Raw genomic sequence first — 20,847 nt, 5'->3', positions numbered from 1 at the left:
ACAACCCTATGTATCTAACCAAGTCTAGGCACCACGCCTAACACTATCGAGTTACGTACTCCTGCCTCCCGGCAAGACAGAAAGTACTCGCAAATAAGTAGAACTTGCTACATACGCAGACTAGGTATCCCGCAGATCAAAGACAGAAAGTAAACAAGTAACTAAAGTAAGAGAGAGATTAGCGAGATATCGATGAGAGACGAGGAACTTCACTCCAAAGATGCTTCATTCCTCTGAGGTGGCTTACAAAAGTGGAGTAAGGCCAAGAGAACTCGGCACCGCTCCTTTACTTTGGCTTTCGCCAAGACTCTCACCTCACACTCTCCCTATTCTACTAAGTGGGACTACATCTTGCTTGAGACTCTTCTCTTCTCCAAATGGTGTGTGTAGAATGAGGGGTGGAGGCTCCCTTTTATAGTGCTTCCAAGGCGGTTATTCTGAGGTCGCCTATACTTTACGCAAGGAGGTTGGCATCGTAACTTCCACGCGAAGGCTGGACACGTGGCGTGACAAAGTCAGGCCAGCCAGCCTCCCCTAGGCCGTCTGTAAGGATCGATGGACCAAGAGGGGGGTGAATTGGGCCTTTTTCAAATTTCTAAAATAAAATAAAGCAACCTTAACCTATGCAATGCTAGTAAGGCTCAATTCACCAACCGGCTAACTAAGCAACCTACACAAGCTATAAAGGATACAACAAGATATAAAGCTAAGCAAGGTAGAGCTAAGTTATGATCTCTAGGGTCAAGCACATGAATAAATTGCATGAAAGTAAGTACTTGAATGTAAAGAGTTGGCAAGAGATGACCGGATTTTTTTTCCGTGGTGTCGATGTGTTGTCACACACCCCTAATCCACGTTGTGACACTCACTAAGAGTCTTGTCACCTCCCATGTCACCAAGACGAGGGTGCTCACTAAGAGTCTCTGTTCACCATCCCGGTGTGGTGGAGCTCAAGCCACGTACAATCTTCTTCGGGCTCCCACAATCAACTTGGCAAGCTCCGCAAGAAGCACCTCAATCACCAAGATTGCCTAGGTGATGCCAATCACCAAGAGTAACAAGCTAGGGCCTTCACTTGAGCAAGAACCGATCACCAAGAACGGATGCACACAAGCTTCTCTCTACTCAAGTCCTTAGCCTTGCTTCAAATGAGTGGAATGTGAAGCTCAAGGTGGCTCTCAACAAGAGAATGAGTGTATGAGTGTTGCCTGGTGTCAAGAGACTTCAAAATGACCCATTAGAGGGGTATATATAGACAGCTCACACGGATAGAGCCGTTGGAGTAAAGCTGCCAGAAAAGTACACAACGCCGGTTAATCCGACGGCCCTCCAAAAGTCATCGTCGGTTTAACCAATGAATGTAAACTGCCCTTTTGAAAAACTAGCCATTACTACTCTAGCAATTTAACCGACGTATCAATGGTTTAACCGGTGAATGTAGCTATCCCATGATTAACTGAAAAACCAACTCTCTGGACAAATGCACCGACGTTAACTCAAATCCTTCGTCGGTTTAACCGGTGAGTGTAAGTCTGAAAACCCCTGAAAAACCGACTCTCTGGACAATAGAACCGACGTTAATTTTTAAACATCATCAGTTAATCTGGTGCACACCGTGTCCAGACTTCAGTAACTGCGTTTAACCGACATATAGAAAATTGATGTCGTCGGTTAAACCGATGATAAGACTTTTTTCTTGATTTTGCTTTTTCTAATCCGAGTCTTGAATGAAATCCAAATATTCTTGAGATATGAGCTAAATAGCACTTGTTTGAGCTTCCAAGAACCTGAGTGACCAATGTGTGTGCATCCATTCTTTTATTGACCATGTCCATGCTCAAGTTACTTGGCCTTAACCCCTCTTAATAGTGCGACCTCTACAAAACTATAAAACCTATACTAACCCAAGTGTCCTTCTCAACCTTGCGACACTTAGGACTAGAAAGATCCTTAGTCTTGTTATATACTTGAGTTGAATACCGAGATCGCCTTTTTGAATAATGAAATTTAGGGGCCTCTTTAACATATGATCCAATGAGCGATAAGATTTCATTAAGCTGCACAAACTCATTAGTCACAATAATGGTTGTCATTAATCACCAAAACATACCTTGAGGGCCTAGATGCTTTCACCGGCCGGCCTAGGAGTCACACCATTTGTCCACCGCCTTCGATTCGACGCTCCTGATGCTCCCTGGAGGTCGGTGCAAAAGGCCGTTCATCAAACCGACGTTCTTTGGACCGGGCGGCCTAAATTAGGCCGGGCGGCTTGACTCTGGAGGGATTTCGGCCCTCCGTTGCACTGACACACTCCTCAACGGCAGGAGATCACTCCTGGATGGGTGGTTATCTTGTGCTCTGATCATGACACATAATTCCTCCGTTTTGCCTAAGGGTTCAAGCCTTCCGATTCCAACTCGTGTATTCTGGGAAACCACCCATTGGAATGGCTTGATTTCTCCCTCTGGATGATACTGGTAAAATCTCATGCCAAGATTCCACAGAAAGTATGCCGGTTGGCCGGATCCGGGCCTACCTGTCCAAACAGTGTCCGTTTTGGGTCAATTTTGGATATGTTGTTCCTGAGATCAAATATGCACCAAAACTTGTGGAACTCATTAGTAATAATAGTTATGGCATAGTTATGACCTATATTTCATGAAATCAGGTGGAGCATTGGCGGCGAAAATCATCGATATCGACTGCCAACAGCGGTCGTGTAAACAGACCTTGGTGGCAACATCATCAAATCTCTCAGAGATTATAGCATTTTATGAAGCCACACTTGAGTGCGTTTGGCTACGGAGTATGATTAAGCACATCCAGAAGTCGTGTGGATTTAATATTGCCGATACTCCCACTATTATCTACGAAGATAATGCAGCATGTGTTACACAAATGCAAACATGTTATGTAAAGAATAACTTAACAAAGCATGTAGCTCCTAAATATTTCTATCCTCATGATTGTTGACGGTCACTAACGACTAATTTTGACCGTCAACTCCTACACAAAAAGGAACCAAAATGTGGAATAAATACTAGGATAGATTTATTTACTAACAGATTCCACAGATGATGTTCTAGAATGTGTGCAGGTGATTTTGAGTTAATTTTGCAGCATAATAGTGTGGTTTAATCCAAGACACAACGTTCTGGCAAATCAGGACGCGACACGTGTCAGAATATGGAGTATAGGGCCCACCAGAGCAAGGAACCGACATGATAAAAGGTAAGCCTCATGCCATTGACAAGTGGGCCCAAGAAGCGACCCACAGGCCAAAATGCAAGGTCGGTGGGCCCACTGGGAGGCCGGCCGACCAAGCAGGCCGGCCGACCTATCTGTGGGCCCCACTGCCTTCAGGTTCCATGTGGAGGCCTCTTACTGGCTAGTGATGGCGGTTTGATGAGGCTCGGCTGCAGCTCACCCCGTGGCTCCCTCCTATAAATACAGAGGGGGGGGGTAGAGGAATGAACACACACATCTCACCCTCTCAACTCACCCTTCCTCCCTTGGAGCTTGATGCCTTCATCCTAGATGCTTAGGTAGACTAGGAGGTGTAGAAGAAGAGGAGGAGAGTGAGGAGGAGTCGGGGGAAGTGCCGGGTTTGTCGGCACTCTTCTCTGCTTGTACCTCGACGAATGCTTATTCGGTTGTAAGTGTTTGAGACTTTCTTTGTTTGTTTATCTGGAATTAGAGTTTAGATCGCAAGTTATCATCTCTGCCTTATATTAGTTGATGTGTATGCTAGCAAGTAGCATTTGATCTTAGCTTAAGACCCCGGATAGAAAAGGGTAGTCTTGGCCAGGGCTAAGGTTAGTAGCGAAAGGCGTAGACGTGGTGTCTAGGCTGGACTATACCACTCAGTTGTCTGATAGTCCCACGGTTTGTAGAGGTAGCCGACAGGTGGTGACAGCCCTGTTCGAGCCTTTTAGTAATCCTCCATGTTCGGATATTGGATAGAGCATCATTTAGGAGCTATCGGCTTGTATAAGCCGGTCGACACCTTTAGCTCGAAGTATAACGGCGGCGTGATCTCTTCTTCTAGGCATAGATTCTAGATATAGAAAGTCCTCTCTTTTGTCTTCTCCACACCGGCGTGTGTGTCCTTGGATGAGCCTGAACCCGTAGATAGCGTACTCACGTTCCTTAGTGGATACGATACCCTGGAATACTCTTGGGTGAAAGCTATAGCGGTATCCGTGCTCTTGTGGATTTTATTCGTGATGTTGCAAAGCATGCCCGTAAGATGTTCCATGAGATTATCTTTCCAAGTTTTGGTACACCACGGATGGTAATCAGTGACGGAGGGTCACACTTCATTGAATCGGCCTTCCGGAACTTCCTCAAGGAACTAGGGACAAGGCACAACATCGCGACTCCGTACCACCCTCAGACCAGCGGTCAAGCAGAAACATCTAAAAAGCAAATCAAGAATATTCTGCAGAAGACCGTGAATGAGATGGGAAGGGGATGTAAGCTGAAATTACCGGATGCACTTTGGGCATACCGGACAGCATACAAGACAACCATTGGAATGTCACCCTATCAGCTTGTCTACGGGAAAACTTGCCACTTACCCGTAGAGCTGGAGCACAGAGTACACTGGGCTATCCGGAGGTGGAACATGGATCTTAAAATAGCCAGAGAGTACCGGAAGCACTAGATCTCGGAACTGGAGGAATGGAGAGATAAAGCCTATCATAGTGCCTCGATCTACAAAGAAAGAACCAAGAGATGGCACGATAAGCAGTTGAAGCCAAAGAACTTCAATCCCGGAGACAAGGTATTGCTCTTTAATTCCAGGGTCAAGTTATTTGGTCATGGGAAACTACGAAGCAAATGGAAAGGACCGTATCACGTCATCGACACATCACCACATGGAGCCATCACTATATAAGATGACGATGGTAACGCCTATAAGGTAAACGGTCAACGACTCAAGCTTTTCCTAGACCATAATAAAGATCTTGATGAGGAGATAGACGTGATTGACTTAGTTGAACCCGTACTTACATTCAAAAAGAGCCATACAGGCCAAAAGGGCAGGTGGGCCCATCCTACCTCTCAAACTTATAACCCCACCAGTTGGCCCGCGCAAGCTGGGGCCCACTGGGGCCCAGCCAGGGCCGGCCGACCTATAGGTCGGCCGAATCTGGGCCAGCCCCAGTGAGGCCCAGTTTCGGGGCACGACCTCCTTGACCCACCTAGAGTCCAACTCCGTGAGGCATGATGGCGTTTCGCGATGAGAAAAGGAGTATTGTACCCTTCTTCTTTTCCTCAGAAACCCTAAACTCCATACCTTGTTTCCATCTATTCCCCAAAATCTTCATCGGTTCCACCAGCATCTCATCACTATCAACCCATGGCCGGCAAGGGAGAATCCAAAACCGTAGCCACCACACCGGCCATGACTCCTCCAGCAACTCTTCCAGCAATCAACACCCCAACTCCTACAATGGAAGCATCGATGGAAGACGTGGCGACCTTTGTGCAGCCCCTGGCCATGATCCCGGCTGAGGGGAACAGCGGAGGACCGGTGGGAGCCACCCTCCGGTCGGCCGACCTGCCTGTTCAGCCGACCAGGGGGCGTGACATCCAGCACCCCCGCTCCGCTGTACGATCCCCCTCGCCTCTCAAGATTGCAAGATCCAGGGCATGTGCGCATAGTCCCTATGGAAGGCCGTCCAAGGAAGTTCCGGACCCATCGAGGCCGATCGTTCAGCAGCTCTTCATGGATGGAGCGGCAACAGGACCACCCGCGTCCCCTCAGATCGCACAGGCTGCTCCTGTGACACAAAAGAGCGCTCCGGGATCTGCACAGGAGGTGACCCTGACATGGACTCTAGACACTCAGAAGAGGAGCACAGCTGCAAGTCCATCGCCAAAGAAGACCAGATCCCAGTCGTCGCCTGCAAAGCCTAAGGACGACATGACTTCAGATGGACCCACCATTGCCGACCTCACCGCGATGGTCCAGCAGCTACACCTAGAGAATAGGCGTCTCGAGGACCAGCTTGTGGAGAGAAAGATCGAGGTGGAGGAGCTTCGGGATGACCTCCGTCTTTTACGGAGAGGGTTGAGCGCTAAGATGACGCGCTTGTTTGAGGCTACGGGTCACAAGGACCTCTATTAGGAGTCACCTCCTAAGAAAGGTCATTATCATAGGATTAGTTGGGTGCTAGTTTTAATCGTGTCGTTTAGGTTTAGGTTAGTGTAGTCGCGCCCCGGTTATTATTTCAGAAGTGTGAACGTTGGCTCCCCGGTGTTAATGCCGGCAAAGCCCCATTATCTTTCATATTTGGTTTGTTTTGTCTATGGTCGAAGAGCAGGTCAAAAACAAGTGTGGGGGGGGGGATCCCATGACGCTACACATTCACGATCATATTCACACGTCACGTACACCTCCCGCTCCGACTCATGAATTTGCATCACCTCACTTGTTTCCTCCCTTTAGCATTTCTAAACATGAGCATATCTTCTCAAATTCTTTAACCTGTTTAAGAAATTTGCTAATAAGAGCTCTTGATAGATGCTTTGCATAAATGTTTTTCTTACTGCGCTTAAGTTTGTGAACCATATTTTATAGGACCCATGATGCTTAGTTGTTGACTAACGTGATATATCTGGTTTAAAGTTGATCGTTTCTCTCATGTTGACCAGTTTAGAAATTTTATTTATAAAAAAAAACTGAGTTTTTGGTCTTATCTCTTTATCCACCATCATACCAGAGCCATATGATACTATCCACTTGAAAAAAAACCCATGTTTTGTCTCTTGGTTACATGTTGAGCTCGATCAAATTTTGTGACCCATTATGGTTTTACTTTGTTTACGCATTTGATTTAAGGTTTTATGCCCAGATGAACCTCGTGCTCCTTAAATACTGTCTGACAATAGTATTCAAAAAAAAGAGAGAGAGATGAAAAGATGGCATGCCAAAAAGCCTGACCCAAAGAGAGAGAGAGAGAGAGAGAAAAGATGGCATGCCAAAGAAGCATGACCCAGCAAATAAAGTCAGACATGAAAAGGAGCATATATTTATCTGTGCACTAACCCGATCAGTCGTAAATAAGAGTGTAAACCTATGGATCAAATCTTTGATCTTGCAATAGATTTGAGCCAGGGAGAGGACATTCTACCTCATCCACCGAAACGCCGGTGAGGTAAAATAGGGATAAATGCTGGTAAGAAGCTATGAGCGACTCTGAGAGACCCATGGAAGAGAGTAAGACCATGAACATTTTTTTCTGAAAAAAAATTCTTTCCAAAATCCCCAAAGTCTGGCAACATGACAGGATGACACTTGAAGCCAAGATCATTCCGTTCTTCAACAACTTAAGATATTATGATAGACACATTCAAGTTCACAAGCAAGAGCAAGGTATGGAATAACCTTTGTGCAGGATATTCTATCAGGAAGCTACCTCTTTACCTCAGTCCTGACCTTTACTCGGGACGAGCACAGGGCCAAGTGTGGGGGATCTTGTTGACGGTCACTAACGACTAATTTTGACCATCAACTCCTGCACAAAAAGGAACCAAAATGTGGAATAAATGCTAGGATAGATTTATTTACTAACAAATTCCCCAGATGATGTTCTAGAATGTGTGCATGTGATTTTGAGCTAATTTTGCAGCATAATGGAGTGGTTTAATCCAAGACACAATGTTCCGGCAAATCAAGACGCGACACGTGTCAGAATATGGAGTATAGGGCCCACCAGAGCAAGGAATCGACATGATAAAAGATAAGCCTCATGCCATTGACAAATGGGCCCAGGAAGCGACCCATAGGCCAAAATGCAAGGTTGGTGGGCCCACTGGGAGGCCGGCCGACCTACCCGTGGGCCCCACAACCTTCAGGTTCCACGTGGAGGTCTCTTACTGGCTGGTGATGGCGGTTTGATGAGGCTCGGCTACAGCTCACCCCGTGGCTCCCTCCTATAAATACAAGGGGGGGTGGTAGAGGAATGAGCACACACATCTCACCCTCTCAACTCACCCTTCCTCCCTTGGAGTTTGAGGCCTTCATCCTAGATGCTTAGTTAGACTAGGAGGTGTAGAAGAAGAGGAGGAGAGTGAGGAGGAGTCGGGGGAAGTGCCGGGTTTGTCGGCACTCTTATCCGCTTGTACCTCGACGAATGCTTATTCGGTTGTAAGTGTTCGAGACTTTCTTTGTTTGTTTATCTGGAATTAGAGTTTAGATCGCAAGTTATCATCTCTGCCTTATATTAGTTGATGTGTATGCTAGCAAGTAGCATTTGATCTTAGCTTAAGACCCCGGATAGAAAATGGTAGTCTTGGCCAGGGCTAAGGTTAGTAGGGAAAGGCGTAGACGTGGTGTCTAGGCTGGACTATACCACTCAGTTGTCTGATAGTCCTACGGTTTGTAGAGGTAGCCGGCAGGTGGTGACAGCCCTGTTCGAGCCTTTTAGTAATCCTTCATGTTCGGATATTGGATAGAGCATCATTTAGGACCTATCGGCTTGTATAAGCCGGTCGACACCTTTAGCTCGAAGTATAACGGCGGCGTGATCTCTTCTTCTAGGCATAGATTCTAGATATAGAAAGTCCTCTCTTCTGTCTTCTCCACACCGGTGTGTGTCCTTGGATGAGCCTGAACCCGTAGATAGTGTACTCACGTTTCTCAGTGGATACGATACCCTGGAATACTCTTTGGTGAAAGCTACAGCGGTATCCGTGCGCTTGCGGATTTTATTCGTGACGTTGTAAAATACCAACAATGATCTCCAGAAGCGGGGTGAGGTAAAAATATTGCAAGATAGGTCATGTGACAATATGGCCGATTTATTTACTAAATCTCTTCCAGCAACTACATTTAGAAAATTTGTCCGACGAATTGGAATGAGATTTTTTAAAGACTTGAAGTGTTCAGGGGAGTCCGCCCATGAATATTTGCTATTGCTCTTGGGCCCTGAAGATCCTACTACATATAATACAGAAGATTATAATATATCCTGAAGATATTAGTTGCACTTTTTTTTTTCTTTTGTGAGTTTTTCAAAAGTTTCTTATGTAAGGTTTTTAACGAGGCTACGAGTGTAAGACATTAAGTGGCTATGATGTACTCTTTTCTTCATTCAATTTTTTCCATTGGGTTTTGGAAGGAGTTTTTAACAAGGCGTCTGCGGTATTCGCCTAAGAGGGAGTGTTAAAGGGAGTGTTAAGATATCCCTAGAGTTAGGTATAATAATGGGCATATACCGAATATGCCCCTGAAGAGTTAGCTCTATATAATGGAACATATACCTATTATTATGATAATATGAGATCAGTTCCATCCACATTTTGTCTCTCTTGTGTTTTTTGTGTACTCAGGATCGGGAAGGGAGACATATCATTTACATCTTCTCTACGCCTCATCTGCTGCCGGGAAGGGGACACGGGACGGGGCATTCACAAGGACACCTACATCTCAACGTTCTGAACTTGGTATGCGCATGGGAGGGACCGAACCTGCAGCGATTGACCACCTGCTGGAGAGTGGAGACTGGAGTATCTATCTGGGTCCAAATCAAACATATCCAAATCGTATCGGAAAAAAACGGGCAGCCCCAGTCTTGATGCACGCCACGTGGATGCCCAGGAAATCCAACGCCAGGGGAGAGGAAAGAATCCCAGTTGCGCGCGGGGCTCCCATCAGCGCCCCCGAGTCCGAGACTTGCTCTGCTCTGCTCCGAGGCCGACTCCGGAATAGCTCGTGTTCGTGAGTCAGTCGGTCAAGACTCTTTGTTTCTCACCCTCATATAATCGATGGCAAACATCAGAGGCCTGTACCGTGCGCGACCAAGAGTTTTGAGTGGAAGGTACAAGAGATTAGAGGCAAACACCATGGATGCGTGCATGGCGACGACAGGCGAGCGCTTGGCCAACCGCTTGCTCAGCATCCACCGCTTCGTCAACCGCAACCTCGTCGGCAGGCTCCTCCACAACGTGCTGCCGGGCGGTGCGACGGCGGCGCCTTCCCCGTCCCCGATGGTACGCCAGCTCGGTAAAAACGCCCTGGTGGTCGATGCGGACGCCCTCCTCCTGAAACAACCGTCGCCGGGCGCCGCGTTCCCGCCCTACTTCCTCGTCGCCGTCGAGGCGGGCGGCTACGTCCGGGGTCTCGTCCTGCTCGCGCTCTACCCCGTCCTGCACGTGCTGCCCCACGGGGCGCGCGCCAAGGCCATGGCCTTCGTCTCCTTCTGCGGGCTCCGGCGCGACGAGGCGGCGAGGATCGGCAGGGCCGTGCTTCCCAAGCTCTTCTCCCGGGAGGCGCCGCCGGGCATGCGCGCCGTCGAGGCGCTGAACGCGCTTCCCAAGGAGGTGAAGGTGGTGGCCGTGAGCCGGACGTTCCCGACGGTGATGGTGGAGGCGTTCCTGAAAGAGTACGCGGGGTTCCACGCGGTGGCCGGGAGGGAGCTCGAGGGAGGGCCACGATACCTCACCGGCGTCATGGCCGAGCTCGACACGGAGAGTCTGGCGCGTGCTCTGAAGCAGACAGAGAGGGCCCCGTGCGCGTACTCGAAGCCCGTGGTGTTCCACGACGGCCGGCTCGCATTCACGCCGACGCCGGCAGCCGCGCTCGCCATGTACATCTACCTCCCCTTCGCCGTCGCCCTCGCCGTCATCCGCATCGCCATCTACGTGCTCCTCCCGTGGCGCCTGTCGAGTGTCGTCGCCGGGCTCACCGGGGTGAGGGTGCGCGTCGTCGGACCCACCCCGGCGGCGGCGGGCAGCAACGCCGAGCCCCACGGCGGCCGGCTCTACGCCTGCAACCACCGCACGCTTCTGGACCCGGTCGGCATCGCCTGCGCGCTCAAGAGGCCCGTCGCCGCCGTGACGTACAGCCTGAGCCGCCTGTCGGAGGTGCTCTCCCCGATCCCGCTGCGGCGGCTGACCCGCAACCGCGAGGAGGACCGGCGCCGCATGTCGTCGATGCTGGCGCGGGGCGACGTGGTGGTGTGCCCCGAGGGCACGACGTGCCGCGAGCCGTACCTGCTCCGGTTCAGCCCGCTGTTCGCCGAGCTCGCCTCCGAGGTGACCCCCGTGGCGGTCGACGCGCGCACGACCGTGTTCTACGCCACGTCCACGTCGCCGGTCGCCAAGAGCTTCGACTCGGTCTACTTCCTGATGAATCCCCGGCCGGAGTACAGCGTCCAGTTCCTGGAGCCGGTGAACACGGAGAGCGGTAAGAGCAGCATCGAGGTGGCCAACGAGGTGCAGCGTGCGCTCGCCTCCGCGCTCGGGTTCGAAGGGACGGCTCTGACGAGGAAGGACAAGTACCTGCTGCTCGCCGGGAACGAAGGGGTCGTCAACACCAAGTGAAGCGCGCGACAGCTAGTTGACATTGACATGGTGTTCTAGTGAATGAGTTTTCATTAGCAAGAGTAGGGGTGTTAGTTTGATTCCAAATTTTTTTTAGCTTTGCCGTTAGTTTCGACTTAATTTCGTTGTACGAGTAATAGTGCTTGCCGCTTCGTGTACGTTTGCCGCTAATTTGCTCGAGCTCATCTGCTTGGTGTCGCACATGACTGCTATATATCATTTGCATCGCTCCCATGTGATGCTATGCTTATTCTTCAGTTTTTCACAATTGGCAATTCGTCCTATCGCAGCAATTCGACTAGAGTCACATATTCACTTTGGAGAAATCCAATCCAATTGTCAAAACACAGGCAAGATCGACAAGTAAGCAATCAAGTAACCAGCATCCAGAATCTCCAACTATGCCCATCATTCAACAACTTCATCACAAACGTAACGAACTCGATCACCCACTTTCTACATGGTCTCATATATTGCCTCAAACCGAAGAACATATAGGCTTTCCATTTGCATATGGCTACTCTGGTAAGAGCATCTCCAGCAGTAGCCTCTATTTTCAATTCCTACTTTGTTGAGTAGGAGCCCCTCCTACTTTTGAGGGCTATAATTTTTACTCTCAACTCCAACAATAGCCCTTAAATTTCAGCCCCTACTCTCCTATAATATATGGGACCCATGCATCAGTGTCTCATCAATTTTTATTCTTTCTTTTTTTTCCTTCCCTGCGCAGGATGATGCCCCTATCCCTCTCTCGCATCTCTTTGGATGCATCTCTCGCGTCTCTTTCTCTGTATCGCTTTTCCATCCTCTCTCCACCCGTTCGGCCGGTGGCTCCATGGAGCCAAGAACCATCTCCGAGCTCGGCCGATTCGTCTTGAGGAAAGCCGGAAGGGCTCGAATCCATGGGCAGGCGCGCGGGCGTGCAGGATCTCAGGTGCCGTGCGGGCAAGCAGGCAGCGACCGTCGTGCGGAGCGGGATCTCGGCTGGCCACGCGGGCGGAGCTCCACTGCGTGTGTGCTGCTCCATCGCCGCGCGGGTGGGAGTTCCGCCGTGTGCGAGTGGGCAAGCAAGACGCGTGCAAGCAAGATTCGCCGGCTTGTGGGCGAGCGAGCTCCAACGGCACATGGCGGTGGCGGCGGCAGAGCTCCAGCTTCGCGTCATGGCTCGCGTCGCGGGCGGAGGCCAGCGTGAGGAGTGCGCACGGCTCGCCGGCGGAGGCCGCCGTGCGGAGTGCGAGAGACGGAGCAACGCGGGCTCCTACTCCGGCGTTGTGCTAGATCTAGCTCGAGGCTCGAGTCTCTCTCCCTCTCTCTCTCTTCACGAGGCTGGAGCCGGCGAGCTGGGCAGGGGCGCTGCTGGGTGCTGGCGAGGCCCGCGGCGCCGTGCGGGATGGTAGTACCGAGGTCTAGGCGGCGCGGAAGTTCCAGGCCTAGGCTGCAGGCCCAAGCTCCCCACCATGGCGCAAGGAGCAGGGGCGGCACCGCGACCCTGGCCTGCGGCGGCGGCGCGGAGGAGCGGGACAGCGCTGCGAGCCCGTTCGACGGCGGCAGTGCGGAGGAGCTGGCGCTGCAGACCCGGCCCACAGTGGCAGCACGCAGCAGTGGCAGCGGCAGCGGCGCGCAGGAGCCACATTTCCCACCGATGCGCTCCTCGGCTCGCTGCCGCGCGCTCCTCTAGCTCACCCGCCGATGCGCAAGATCCGCCTCTGCTCCGACCCGGCGGGCGGGCAGGAGCTCCGCCGCATGCACGAGCAGCTCCGGGAAGCGGCGCGGGCAAAAGCTTCGCCGTGGGCGCGGACGGCTCCGGCCGGCGGGAGATCCGCCACAAGCATGGGCGGATCCGGCCGAGCGCGTCGGAGTTTCGCCTCGTGCGGGCAGGAGCACCTCCACGGGCACGGGCGGCTCGGGCCAGCTGGGCGGGCGGGAGCTCCACCGCCAGCGAGGCGAGGTGCGCAAGGGAGGCCGCCGGGCGGCGCTCCAGAGAGGAAAAGCTGCGGATCCGGCCGCCGGTGCGGAGGTCGTGTGGCGGCCGGCGTGGAAGCGGTGGATCCGGCCGCCCGACTGTGGCAGATCCGGCCACGCGGGGGCCCGGACCAAGGCCGCCGCCAGTCCGTCGGCCTTGCCGGAGCTGTTGACATCGTCAGTAGGTGGCGGCGCGGGAGAAGCCCAGGAGAGCGGAAGGGGGAGCTGCGGTGGAGGAGGTGGGACCCACGAATCGGAGGGTGAATAGGAGGCTCCTATTGCTGGGGGCTTGGGATTGGAATTTGGAGACCCATGCAAAATGACAGCCAAAATAGGAACCCCACTGGAGTTTGTTTTTTCCTCAAAACTCTTAAAAAGTAAGATGGGGGCCTGTTTAAGGGCCTCCACTAGAGTTGCTCTATCATGCAGGTCTCATATTTATATCGCCCTAACCGAAAACTTACTACCCAACAGTCAAGAAGATTTCAGCAAGTTCAGTTCCACGCCTCCTGCAGTCCTGCTACACTAGCATGCATCTTGTATGTTGATTGCTGTCGCTCTACTGAGGTACGACCTCAACGTTGTCATGTCCAGTCTTCGGTGCTTCATTCTCTCAGCCAAGCTCATTTCTTGCACAAGTGGTGGCTTGATGATGGTCGCTGGAGTAACATGCTCCTGGGTAGGAAGGCGGCCTTTCCTTTCACGATGCTCCTGACAGATTGCGCACCAGTGCAGACTGCAATGGACCAGCCAAAAATTGCATTGGGGAGTCCTGGTGGAGAAGAAGAACAGTGAGATGTGCCATTAAGGTTGATGATGACACAGTTACTTGAAAACTAAAAACAGAATTGCATCCACCTAAAATGGCTAAAAGTGGACTAGGTTCTTTGAGAAATCTTTATCTAAAAAAAGGTTCTTTGAGAAACATCTAGGGTCAGAACATATCTGGAAAGATTATAATTCATCCTATTTTAGGGTAGTCACGGAAAGTGGATGGCATGGCAAAAGGAAATATGGTGTGCACCGAATTTTAGTGATTATTGGTGATGAAATTAAACCAGCATTCAATAAAATATTTAGCGCACCGCAAGGGATAACGACAAACAATGCAACTTTACCAAATGACACCTCTCCAGGGCAAACTACTTGAGGCCTGAAATCACTATCATATCCCAAATAAAAACTGTATTTCCTTCTCTTATTTTCCAAAAGAATACAAGCGTATAATATAAAGCCAGGGGCGGATCCAGCGGTGGGTCAGGGGGGCTCGAGCCCCCCCTACCGCCACAGGAGCCACGGAGCCCCCCTGGAGCCCCTCCATGGATTTTTGATCCTAAGAACAAGCAGTAGGGGAGGCTGGAGGTCTGTCTCGAGGTAGAAGACGACTGGTTGGGCCGTCGGGGCATCGCCCTGCTCATGAGTTAGTCATCACGGTCCGCCCACTAAAAATTTCAGCCACTTAAAACCCAAATGTCCAGCTGCTGAACTGCCCAGGCCCAAGCCCAATAGCAAAAGAGTGGACAGAGCAAACCCTATCCCTGTCCATCCACCACATCGCGCATCGCCGCATCGGGCTCGCAGCCTCGCAGGGACGGCGGTGGCGCACGGCGGGCGCCGGACAGGGCGGGTGACCAAGGGCCGGGGCGACCGGGCGAGGCGAGGCAGCAAGCGGCCGGTGGCACGCCACCCGCGGACAGGCGCGCGTCTCAGCGTCTGTGCCTCCCTGCTCTGCATTCGTGCCGTGCGCCGCCCGGCTGCCGCTCACCTGCGCGCGGCGCGGCTGGGCCTGAGACCGCAGGCCTGCGCGGCGCGGCAAGCGGGAGCAGTGCGGTGCTGCCCTGCTGCAGCCTGCAGGTGCAGGCCTGCAGGCGTGCTGGTGCAGCTGCAGGGCCGCAGGGGGTGAGGCGGACAGACTCAACCCCATTCCTGATTCCCCCAAGGCTGGCTGGTACGATTCAATTTCTAATTTTGTATGATTCAATCATTCAATTTCTACTTCTATTTGTCCGTGAATTTATGATTCAGTTTCTATTTTAATTTTTCGATGATTCAATATTTGATTGGTAATTTGGTATGACAGACTCACAGATTTCAAAATGTCGAAAAGAACCATACACACGTACTTTTCAAGTTCAAGTTCTTCAACTCCGCATACTAATGAGAGCACATCTCAACCAAAGAAATCTAGAGCAGAGTTTAGTCATTCAGATTTAATTGGGGACCCTAGAAAGCGCAAACCAATTGATGATTATCAGCCTGAAATTAGAGATCAAGTAAAGAGGGCATATGCTTTGAATGGACCGAACTCAACCTCGTGATATCATATTTCCTCGTAAATGGATGAGTGGTGAATTTAGATCTTTTCAGAAGACTTGGTATGATGAGTTTGATTGGCTAGATTATAGTGAGTACAAGGATGCAGCTTATTGCTTGTATTGTTATCTTTTCTTTAATTCGGCAAAGCCTGAAAAGTTTGGTAGTTCGGTCTTTGCACATCAAGATTATGTGAATTGGAAAAAAGCTAAGGATACTTTTAATAACCACAATGTTTGCAAGACTCATGTAGAAGCTAGGCTAAAGTGTGAAGACTTTATGAACCAAAAGACAAATGTGGGTAGAAAATTAGTTCAAATTAGCAAGGAGGAAGAAAAGCGTTATGAGATTCGATTGACAGCTTCCTTAGGTGTTGCAAGATTTCTCATAATGCAAGGGGATGCTTTCCGTGGACATGATGAGTCTTCTACTTCCCTTAACAAGGGTACATACAGAGAAATCATTGATTGGTACAAAGATAAGGTTGAGATAGTGAAGGAGGCATATGAAAAAGGTTCTAAAAATTGCCAAATGTTATCTCCTGATATACAGAAGGATCTTACAAAAGCTTGTGCAGAAGAAGTCACGAGTGTCATCATGGATGAGATTCGGGGTAAAAAATTCTCAATGCTTATTGATGAGTCTCGAGATGTATCAATTTATGATGAGGATTTTGATATTGGTGACATTACTGTTTTGCCAAATGAACTTAAATCCTTCGTCAACCGTGCTAGAAGAACTTCTGAATTCCTTGGATGTACTGAACTTGGAAAAGTTGCTGAAATTATGGTCAAGACTAATATGAACACATCTTATCAGTTGGTTTATCGTCTCATTGAGCTAACCTTGATACTACCGGTGGCAACAGCTTCAGTTGAGAGGATATTTTCAGCCATGTCCATTATAAAGACAGATTTGCGTAGTAAAATGGGTGATGAATGGCTCAATGACTTGATGATATGCTATAACCAGAAGGAGATATTTAGAAAGATTTGTAATGAAAAGATCAAAAAGAGATTTGAAGAGATGAAGAAACGTCGTATGTTATTGCCTAAAAAATTAATGGTAAATTTTGTTCTATTCTAAATTCATAATTTGGATGTCCATATATGTTTGTCTAATTAATTATGTCTATTTCTGTAGATTGCTTCTTCGGATGAATAATGGGTGTCACCGTCACGGGCGGCGTCTATTAGTTTTGTAATTTGGCTTTTCGGTAGGGATAAACCGCATCCTTTAATTTTCATGATGTATTTTGTGATTTTTATTGTCCATCGATGTTTTAATATAAGACTACTTCAAACTATTATATTTGTCTTTCGTGAGGTGTCGTAGTGGTGCCATGTCGTTGTGGTATTTTTTTCTCAGCCCCTCCTAAATTTTTTCCTGGCTTCGCCACTGTATAAAGCTATTTAAGAACCAAAACATTACGTACCATGAGATGATACTTCTTCCGAAGAGCTTCACGAGACAAACTGGTGACGGCAGCACATAACATAAACCCACAGAGTAGTCCTTCACCAATCAGGCATGATACTGCTGGGGTAGCGACGAGAGCAAGGAGTCCAACGGCGGATGTGGCGAGGCCCCCGGTTGTTGTGTTTTCGTGATGGCGACTGCGAGGCGGCCTGCGTGCGGTTCGGGTTCGGTGGTTCCACCCTGCCAGATGATGTACGATGTTGCAACGGCACTACGGCGGCAGGTCCCGCATGGCGGTGGTCTTCTCGGTGCGGTGCTGTCCGTTCCTCTCGTTACCCTATCGACTTGGGGTCATGTCTCGGCGGCGACTTCAGAAGATGAGAAAGGTTGTTAGCCGCAGCGGCTATGCTTCTTTTCTGCCTCCATTGCCCTGACCGGACTCAGTTGTCTCGTTTGAGACATGTGGTGTGGCTTGTCTCGACGTCCCAATCCGACCAGTCTGGGTTGAGTCGAGTTGAGTTTTGCGTGTGTTGAGATCTCAATCCAACCCGCCAGTGTTGTTACTCAGACGTTTTTTCTTTTTCTTAATTATGGCCTCTCAGGGACATAATCTTGTATTTTTTCTGCTATATCAATAGAAATACACTCGTCGAGTGTTGTTCGTTCAAAAAGAAAATGAAATGTTGTTGTTAGGATAGCCAGTGCAATGCTACCTTCAACGCAAACAGCATGGCAAGTGCAAGGGCTGTCCATGGGATTCCTGTAACGGCCAGAGTATTACGTCCAAACAGCACACAAGGGCAAAGTAATCCAGTCCAACCTACACAGAAATAAGAGAATGTTACACTCATTAGGTAAATCTAGAACAGTGTATGTCTCAGAGAATAACAGACCAGTTACATAAAGCAGATATTGGCAGTACTCAGTGCAGATTTCAGTAAACTTGGTGGTGTTACCTCACTCCCTTTGTTTGTTAGTTCGGTAACTACACACTCCTAGTTAGAATGACAGTACAAGCAACAGCAAAATCAAATGGATAAGAAAAATACCCGGTGTGTCCAACATTGATACCCAACAAATTATGAGTCTTTAACCTGTATATCTTTATGAAAGTTAGTGATTACCTTCGTACCCCTAAAAAATTCAATCGCACTTATAAACATTTGTTCGAACTTTTTTTTACCCACATGCACTTCCGTTCACCTTCCAGCCATTCTCTCCGTTAATAAGTATTCTGACTTGTGGGCCCGGCCATCTAAAATACTCCTTGCTCTCTCCCAGTCCCTCCTCCGCTGTTGGCTCCGCGGCGGCGGGCAGGCCCTCGGACTTCACCGTGAGGCCGGCGCTCAGGCTCTGCAGGAGGGCGCGGGCGTCCGCATTGTGCTCCGGCGGCTGCGCGGCCTGGCCTGCCACCACCGGCGCCGGAAGCCCTCTGGACGCAGGTGTGCGCGCCGGGGTAGTAGACGTCGACGAGCGTGGGGTCCGCGTCGGAGCGCTTCACCTGCTTCGTCGCCTAGCATCCCTGGGAGTGGCGGTGCGTGCACTGGTAGTAGCCCCTGAAAAATTCGCCAGCCACCGTTTCATTAAAATTGTTATTGTTGCGAATCTTTTACGAGAACAAAAAGGAGATATTTTTATTGATTGTGAATATAATTCAGAGGAAGATCAAAGAAGACGCCGCCAAGGTGGCCGGTATGCTGCCGTTGAATTGGTTGAAAGCGAGGGAGCCTGCTGCCGCCGGAACCGCCCGCTCGTCTCGCTGCCGCCGTGGTCAGGGACGATGTTGCTGCTGCTCAGCAGAGCGGCTCGGCCCGGCCTCCGAGCTGGTGCCGGCAGCAGGCTCCTTGTGCGGCTTATTCCGGCCGAGGCCACCCGCGAAGGCCTCCTGCTGCGAGGCGCCAGTCTTGGTCGCCGGGAATCTGCAGGAGCTCCCGCACCCTCTTGTGGCGGCGGCGATGTGCCTGTCGCCTGCGCCGAGCTGGAGGTCGTCGCAGCAGGAGGCCTCGTGGTCGTCGCGCGCGAGCGGGAGCGGGAGCAAGACGCCGCCGGTGACGACGGTGCGACAGGCCGACAGAGTGGGCAGTTGGTTGTGGTAGAGCCAGGTGTCGATGCAGTCGATGTGAAAGGCGTGGGAGGCGCTGGGCAGCTGCTTGAGGCACTCGTCGTGCGCGAACTCGGCGAGGCAGACGGCGCACTCGAGCGCGGACGACGCCGAGATACCCGCGCGCGGCGGTACCTGATGACGGGCAGTGCGGCGACGAGGTCGGGGTCGAGCCCGGCGGGCAGCTCGGCCTCATAATCAGTGAAGAAGTCCACCAGGTCCTCGCCGGGGCGCGAGAGGTGGAGCAGCCCGGACCGGGCCCGCCGCCGCCGCGGAGATGCAGCGAAAATGACCTCTCATGCCATATTCTAATATATTGTTTTGGCGATTGATGACACACACAATATTTGGACTAATATGATTGTTAAGGTGATCATTCTCAGGCTTTTAGTTTCAAGTGATGACAAAGAGAAGATAGGCAAAATTAGGCCCGATGGTTGTTGGAAGAACCGACGCCATGGTATTTTGGTGCAGAAGGGAATCGAAGCCAAGTCAGCTTATAGGCACCGGATGAATCGATGGTTCAAAAAGAGGCATCAGTGCATTGGGCGTACTGTGTTCCAGAGACGATGTCAATCGCCTAGGAGAATATTTTTTAGCACCGGATGAACCGGTGATGCATCGGTGCATTGGGCGTACTGTGTTCCAGAGACGATGCAAGTCGCGCAAGAGCCAAGTCTTCAGCACCGGTTGAACCGATGAAGCATCGGTGCGTACCATCGGTGTAATGACGTCAGGTGTCAGGAGTTCAACGGCTACTTCGGGTTATGAGTGACCGGATGAACCGACGCTACCCCAGCCAGAGGCATCGGTTCATCTGATGATACGCAGATTTTCTACTGACCGTTGAAGCAATGGCTACAAGACTTGGTGGCCTATATATACGCCTCACCCCGGCCATTTGAAGTTTGCTGGAGTTGCTGGACATCGCACACACCCAAGAATATCTCCAAGCCATACAAGAGCATCAAGATCATATCCTTAGCCCTTTGCACACTTTGAGAGTGTTGTGAAAAGGTTAGCTCTTAGTGAGTGTGTTTGCTAGGTCTTGAGCCTTTGTGCTGTGGTTCTCTAGTGAACCAAAATAAGAGCTTGGTGCGCCGGCACCTTGGAGCTTTGAAGCTCGCCGGCAACGTCATCGACCCTCCGACTTGGTGTGGAGCGGCGACGACACTTTGTGCGGGGGACGTGGAGACCCCCATCCTTTGTGGATAAGCTCCTTAGTGGAACTCGGGGCCAAGGTGACCGTGATTGTGCTCACGGAAGAGACTTGGTGGCCGAGTAGCAATACTCTTAGTCAGTGCTACAACAACGTGGATGTAGGTGTGCCTTTGTGGCTAACCGAACCACGGGATAAACACCCGCGTCAAGAGTTTGCTATCTCCTATCCCACTCATTAAACTTCCGCATTTCATACTAGCAATTTGTGTGTCTTTACTTTCATAGAATAGTTTTTTGATAGTAAAGACTATAAGTTGCTAAACTCTTTTGGGATAGGGGTTTCACACTAGAACAACCTAGTTGCACATCTAGATAGTACGTTTTAATTTAAGTTTTGTGCAAACTAGTTGGAGCCATAGGTCAAAGTTTTTATTAGTGCCTAATTCACCCCCTCCTCTTAGGCTAGAGCACCCGATCCTTTCAGGAGCCAACAGCAGAGGAGAGACTGGGAGAGAGAAAGGAGTATTTTAGATGGCCGGGCCCACAAGTCAGAATAC

At 50.4% G+C, this 20,847-nt stretch overlaps 2 protein-coding genes across 3 annotated transcripts; both read left to right on the top strand.

Moving 5' to 3' along the window:
* The first annotated feature begins 9,867 nt into the window (after window positions 1–9,867).
* Window positions 9,868–11,334, top strand: LOC120689109 (probable glycerol-3-phosphate acyltransferase 3). The gene has a single exon (XM_039971444.1). The coding sequence runs from the start codon at window positions 9,868–9,870 to the stop codon at window positions 11,332–11,334; it is 1,467 nt and encodes a 488-aa protein (XP_039827378.1).
* Window positions 11,335–14,540: 3,206 nt separating this feature from the next.
* On the top strand, window positions 14,541–16,929 carry LOC120693548 (zinc finger MYM-type protein 1-like). 2 transcript variants are annotated; one of them, XM_039976998.1, is made up of 3 exons: window positions 14,541–15,874; window positions 15,969–16,674; window positions 16,753–16,929. In XM_039976998.1, exons 2-3 carry the CDS (start codon window positions 16,000–16,002, stop codon window positions 16,771–16,773), a joined length of 696 nt encoding a protein of 231 aa, XP_039832932.1. In that variant the 5' UTR covers window positions 14,541–15,874; window positions 15,969–15,999; the 3' UTR covers window positions 16,774–16,929. The 2 variants fall into 2 exon arrangements, with proteins under 2 accessions (XP_039832932.1, XP_039832931.1); XM_039976997.1 differs by having other exon boundaries at window positions 14,541–16,674.
* The last annotated feature ends 3,918 nt before the right edge of the window (window positions 16,930–20,847 follow it).

Source organism: Panicum virgatum, chromosome 9N (genome assembly GCF_016808335.1).
Source record: "Panicum virgatum strain AP13 chromosome 9N, P.virgatum_v5, whole genome shotgun sequence".
Lineage (NCBI taxonomy): Eukaryota > Viridiplantae > Streptophyta > Magnoliopsida > Poales > Poaceae > Panicum > Panicum virgatum.
Note: the sequence above shows the minus strand (reverse complement) of the source record. Positions and strands in the feature narration are given on the sequence as shown.

Coding starts and splice junctions, on each gene's coding strand:
- LOC120689109 (XM_039971444.1), top strand. CDS start 9,868: ATGGCGACGACAGGCGAGCGCTTGGCCAACCGCTTGCTCAGCATCCAC.
- LOC120693548 (XM_039976997.1), top strand. CDS start 15,592: ATGGACCGAACTCAACCTCGTGATATCATATTTCCTCGTAAATGGATG. Junction 16,675..16,752: donor TATTGCCTAAAAAATTAATG/GTAAATTTTGTT, acceptor CTATTTCTGTAG/ATTGCTTCTTCGGATGAATA.